Raw genomic sequence first — 6,575 nt, forward strand, 5'->3', positions numbered from 1 at the left:
GAAATCACAGTGTTGTTAGATCACAATGCAGTATTATTATATCTTCCTTAAATCCTTTGTGAACATGGTCAGTTATAACTATGCTAGGGAGCTTCAAAAAGTTTGTGGAGAAATTCCATTATCTTTTCATTTTGTTTTTTCATGAATATTTTGCAGCTCCCTCATTATATAAATACATAATATGTATTATTTTTGTTGTCATTAGCCATTAAGTCGGTACCAATTCATAGTGACTCTTTATAAGGTTTTTGAGGAACGGCTGGTGGGTTTGAACTTCCAACCTTTCAGTTAGCCGTCCATTGCTTATCCAATAGTGCCACACTAGGACTCTATGTGCACTTCTTCAAAATCTAATACACTTTGAATTAGAATATCTATTGAATTTATTTCATCTATGATATGTTAGACATAGAAACAAGCTATACTATAAAGAAATACACAAAATTATACATAGAAAAAATAGTATATTTTGTTATTACGGGGCTAGCTATAAGAGAAAAAATTAGAAGCAAAATAAAAGATCAATTCATTAATTAAACAAATATTTCTTTAGTTCATAGGTATTGATTTAGTTATTGAGGATACAATTGGAAACTAAAATACATATGTTGATAAGTGCTGTCGAGTCTGTTCCAATTCATAGTAACCCTGTACAGGGTTTCCGAGGAGCAGCTAGTGGTTTTGAACTGCTGATCCTGAGGTTCTCAGTCCAGTGCTAATCCTACACCATTCAAGGGGTCCAAAACACACATTGTTGTTGTTGTTAAGTACCATGGAGTTAGTTCTGACTCATAGTGACCTTGAATAGGGTTTCCAAGGGAGCAACTAGTGAATTTGATCTGCCAGCCTTGTGGTTCAAATCGACCTTGCAGTCCAGTGTATTATCCCACAGCGCCACCCAGGGTCACTAATATGTAGGTAAATGAATATTAAAACCATTTCTCTTTATTATATATTGTTAGGCCCAGCAATTAAAAAAAAAAAATGGACAAAGAATGTTTTAACTGCAGAGTTAAGTATAGTTTAAAACATAAATACAGTATTTTCATCCAGTATAGAATGCACAGTAGAAAATTGATCATATGCTAAACTATAGTGCAATCTTGAGCCCTAGTTTAGCGGTATAGTGCTGTAGGATAAGCACTGGACTGCTAACCGAGAGGTCTGCAGTTGAAACTCACCACTCTTTGAAATCCTATACAGGGTCGCTCTGAGTCAGAAGTGATTCAACGACGCACAAAAATAAGGAAATCTTAACAAGTTTCAAAGAGATAATTCTATAGACTTTACTTCTTAACTTTCTAGCAAGTACATTAGACATCAGTACTGAAGAATAAAATGAAAAATGTATTGGGAATATAAAACACTCTTCAAAATAACCAACGGGTGAAAATAGAGTAAAAAAAATTGTGATGCTTACTAGATGGTAGCAGAGTGTAATGATTTAGACAATGAAAGTAGTAGTAGCTGCTATTTGTTGTTGTTGTTATTAAGTGCCTTCAAGTCTATTTCAACTCATATTGATCCTGTATAGGGTTCCAAGGAGTAGATGGGGGACTCGAACTGCTGACCTTGCAGTTAGCAGTCCAGTGCTTATCCTACAGAGCTACACTAGGACTCCACAAATCAAAGTCTAATGGTTGTGGTGGAGTCCTGGTATGGTGCTGTGGGTTAATGAGCTAGACTGCAAAGTCAGTTTGAACCACAAGGTCACTGGTTCAAACTTACCAGCTGCTCCCCGGAAACCCTATCTATTCAGGGTTGCTATGGGTTGGAACCGACTTGACAGCACTTAACAACAAAAATTGGTGGTGGAGGTTGTGTGCCAACAAGTCAGTTTTGACGTATCGCAACCCTGCATAAGAGTTCCCAAGGTTGTATATTTTTATGGGAGTAGAAAGCCTCATCTTTCTCCTGAGGAGGGACTGGTAGATTCAAACTACTGACCTTGTGGTTAGCAGCCTAGCTCATAATCCACTACACTACTAGGTCTCCTTGTCTTTGCTAGGAAGTGTACTATTTCTGTACCATTTAAAATTCTTACAGCAACCTGTGAAGAGATATCGTTGTTAATTGCTGATGAGTCGATTCCAGCTCATAGCAACCTTATATAGGGTTTTCAATGATCGGCTTTTGGGTTTGAATCACCAAACTTGCAATTAGCAGTCCAGTGCTTAGTCTACAGTACCATAGCAGGACTCCATGAATAGATATAATTTTCTCTAATTTGTAGGATATTGGAACTTAGATTAAATTTACATGAAATAGTCACATAGGCATGAGATTTGAACTCTTATCTTGTGATTCCAGTGCCTGTGAGTTTTGATCTTATTGTCTATTCTCTGTCTGTTAATTCCAATCTTTGTGGAATTGGCTATTTATTAGTCTTTATGAGGACAATAAAAGCATTATAATGGTCCTTATTATGAGAGAGAGAGGAAATTGGAGATTTTAAAGAAGCAAATAAATACTGTATTATCCCAGTGCTACTAAACTGTGGTCCTGAGAATTGTTGTAAGGTAAAACTTTCATAAATATGGCCTTTGAGAGGAAGCATAGTAATGGCTTTAGGTTGGTGAGAGGGAATTATCTGTGTCAAATCATTTTTGCTTTTAAGCTATACAGACATCTGAATGGTACTGTGATTCCAGCCCCACCCCTCATTCATTTCTTCTAGAATGCTATGCTTACAAAGCTCATTAATTTTATGACAGTAAGTGAACATAGCAATAGAAACAGTTTGATATGCTTGGATCCTGGTCATTTTTTTGTTCCTTGTTTGTTTATTTTATTTTTTAAAGTAAAACAAATTAAGGATTTTGACTTACCTTCCTTAGGACACGAATGGCAAGATGAGTTTTCTCATATTATGGCAATGACAGATCCAGCTTTTGGATCTTCAGGAAGACCAATGCTGGTATTATCTTGTATTTCTCAAGCGGATGTGAAAAGAATGCCCTGTTTTTATTTGGCCCATGAACTGCGTTTGAATCTTTTAAACCACCCATGGATGGTAAGGTCCTATCTTGTCTGGTGAGCAGTATCTTTTTTTTTATTTTCCACTCATTTTCAATTTGATTTTGTTAGTTCTTACTCATCTCTTACTTAAGTGGTGTGCTATAGAGTTGGTTCTGACTTAAAATGACCCTGTATAGGGTTTCCGAGGCTGTAAATCTTTACAGGTCAGTGGTTCAAATTCACTATGAGTCAGAACTGATTCCACATCACTAAACAACAACAATTACAATGGAAGACAAAGGAGTCCTGGCAGCGTAGTGGGTTACAAGTTGGGCTGCCAACTGTAAGGTCAGCAGTTTGAATCTACCAGCTGCTTCTCAGGAGAAAGATAGGGTCATTCTGAGTCAAAACCCACTCTGCGGCATATATAACCACCACCACAAACACTGAAGACAAAGCTTTTATAACTCACCTAAAGTTGATTGAGGTTTTTTCAGTCCTGTGTTTTTGGTGTCTAGAAAAATCTCCCTATTAAACATAAGGTTTTGGATTCAGTTTCTTATTGATAATACTCTCTCTTCTTTATAGGTTCAGGATACGGAGGCTGAGACTCTAGCTGGTTTTTTGAATGGCATTCAGTGGATTCTTGAAGAAGTGGAATCAAAGCATACAAAATGATCTTCCTTTTGGACCCTGGAAACTGAAACCATTTGAAGCTTGTTACTAAGGTCCGGATATGGGTGGATATTTGCTTAGGTCAGCTCACTCTGTTCTGCCTTTGTGCAAGTGAGCATCACATTGGACAGCAATAGCTGCTGTGTTTCCCATATTAGTTCCACCTTTTACCTTAAATCAATTACCAGAAAAAATTTCAGTGCTAACATTTAGTCCCAAAATGAGCCTTCTAAATTTTTTTGATAATTTTTGTATTTTCTACCTTTTAGAAATAGTAAATTCTGGAAAAAAGCACATGGGCGTCTCTGTCATTCCTATGGTTTTAATTCTGTTCTCATCACAGAGTTCCACCTCATGGGGAATAGCAAATTTGCTAAAGCTTTCTGTCGAGTCTTCTGTCATCTTGAAGTGGCTATAGGAAAGAGGTTTTTTACCTGTTCTTAATAAATCACTGTTTAAAAACCAGAACTTTAACTGGAGTGCCATTTAATTTTGTGGCTGTACTATCTGAAACAGTACAAACAAGCGGTATACCAAATTTAATGTTAATTCAGTGAAAATAGCTTTTCCTGACAATTCCTACTCTTTTCAAGTAAGTTTGAAAGTTCATAAGGTATTGAATATTTTATGAGAAAATGTACTCAAAGAGAAAACCTTCCAGGGACTTAACATGAGGAGGCTTTAAAACAATGGAAAACTGGAATTAAGTGATGGAAATTTTTTCACAGACTTTTGTATCAAATGATCTTCCCACAACAAATTGTTTGCACTCTGCAGTGGGCTCCAACATGTCACGACAAGCCACTGCCTACACTGGCCTCATCTCTCGTAGGGTTTTCACACCCCATGCCAGGGCCTGTTCCTCAGAGATGCCTACCTTGTTCTGCTCCATCTAATTGATTTAGGATTCAGTGGTTCAGAAAGAAGAGAAGGGAAGTGGAGCAGGATGAAGAAATGCCTGTTTAAAATTCTGCCTCGGTTACGAATCCAGCTGCTAATCTCAAGGTCAGCAGTTAGAAACTACCAGCCGTTCGCAGGAGAAAGATGAGGCGTTCTGCTTCCGTAAAGATTTACAGCCTCGGAAACCCTGTACAGAGTCGCTGTGAGTCAGAACCGGCTCTACAGCACATAACAACAACAACAAGCTTTTGAGGGCTATTGGTCTATAATCTGATAACATCCTTGTCAGAATTTGATATGAAGATTATGCTGATCATATCAAATGAATTTGGAAGTGTTCCTCTGTATATTCTCAAAAGAGTTGTGTAAAGTTAGTATTAACAATTTCTTGTCAGTGAAACAATCTGGGTTTGTACTTTGCTTTGTGGGAAGTTTTTTTTTTTTTTTTACTTTTTATTGTGAATTGTATGAAGGTTTATAGAGCAGATCCAAGTTCCATTCAACAGTTTACAAACATTTTCTTTCGTGTCGTTGTTTGCAATTCCGCAATGTAAATGTCATTGATTCCACTTCCTTCCTGTTTTCCTGTTTCCATTCTTCTCTTCTAACTCTTCTGAACTTTGTCCTTGGGTAAACGCTACTCTTTTGATCTCAAATGGTTGATTATTCTAAGGTGTGTGTATGTCTATAGTGTTACTGTTTCCGTCATAGACCTGCCTATTGTTTGGCTGGACATTAAACCATGGAGGTGAGTTCACATCCAGACCTGAAGGATGACTAAGGGCTGGAGTTTAAGGGAGTTTGCCAGTCTCACTCTGACCACTAAGCCTGGTCTTTTTTGGTTTTGAGTTTTGTTCCACATTTTTCTCTGTGGGGGAAGTTATTAATCACAGTTTCAATCTCTCTAACAAATTAAAATTTGATGTTTCTTTTGTAGTTTCACTTTCTGACCTTTGTGTTTTCCTAGGAATTTCTAACCTATTCTTTCATATACATTCTGTGAATTAAATAAGTTGATTAAAGTGCTTAGGACAGTCTTAGACATATAAAGCCTACCCTAGTTCAAAACTAGCCAACAGTAAATGCCTTTATCTGACTTGCTGTGCTGTTCACCATCTTTCCTAGCATTGTTAGGTATCCAGATCCCACTGTATAAACGAGAACTTAACTCAGCACCCACACCTTTTTTTTTACTGTACAATTTGTTTTAATCAACTTTTAGAGAAGACACATGTCATTTTTCAACTTATTCTCCTCATCAATGCACTTTTTCCATATGTCAACAAGCATTCATATTCCCTTATTAAAAAATGTTTTAGGCTGAGCTGTGAGCCACAAATTGCACCACTGTCTTCACTTCACCAGAGGTGAATTTTCGTCCTCAAAAGGCTGCTTTCAGGGGACCAAACAGGTGAAAGTTCCATAGAGCAAGATCAGAACTATACGGAGAGTGCTTTAACACTTCAAAATGATTTTTTTACAGTGTGAGCAGAGGTGTCTGGACATGCATTGTCAGGCAAGATCACAATGCCCTTGGTTAGCAGTCCTCTGCATTTAAGCCAAAGTTCCAAAGTTTACGCTCAGCCTTCAGTTCTTCAGTGAGCAGCTTACTGTAATAAGCACTTCCTCAGTGCCCCCCGCCCCTACTTTTTTTAAACTAAAATGATGGTCTTTATTGGGAACCAGAGGTATGTTACAATTACATAGTCCAACACAGAAACCCATGGAGTTGGAAGGTTACAAAATAATCAGGGATTACGTTGGGTATGGGCAGAAAAACTGCTCCAGAGAACAAACAAGATGGAGGATTGGGTGGACATGTAGTACAGAGTTCCACCAACAACTACACAGAATACCTGACCAAGCAGACTCAGGGGATGGTCCCAGAACTCTGAACCACATATAAAGGAATATTTAGAAGGTTAGAAGGCTTACAGCTGGGGGAATTTGTGGCAGAAGCAAGGAATCCATTGCTTTCTAATTCGAGACACTCATCTGCTCGAGGAGCCACCATCTTGGGTGAGACCAAGTTGGGGAAGGAT

General features: G+C 37.9%; 1 protein-coding gene across 1 annotated transcript in view; it reads left to right on the forward strand.

The window, feature by feature from the left end:
* The window catches only part of FBXO4 (F-box protein 4), a 17,402-nt gene extending 13,478 nt beyond the window's left edge, over window positions 1–3,924 (forward strand). Inside the window, exons 6-7 of the mRNA XM_006877357.1 lie at window positions 2,838–3,013; window positions 3,547–3,924. Coding sequence (XP_006877419.1) covers window positions 2,838–3,013; window positions 3,547–3,636 — 266 coding nt within the window. The 3' untranslated portion in view covers window positions 3,637–3,924. The remainder of the gene's footprint in view (window positions 1–2,837; window positions 3,014–3,546) is intronic.
* The last annotated feature ends 2,651 nt before the right edge of the window (window positions 3,925–6,575 follow it).

Source organism: Chrysochloris asiatica, unplaced genomic scaffold (genome assembly GCF_000296735.1).
Source record: "Chrysochloris asiatica unplaced genomic scaffold, ChrAsi1.0 scaffold00487, whole genome shotgun sequence".
NCBI classification, from domain to species: domain Eukaryota; kingdom Metazoa; phylum Chordata; class Mammalia; order Afrosoricida; family Chrysochloridae; genus Chrysochloris; species Chrysochloris asiatica.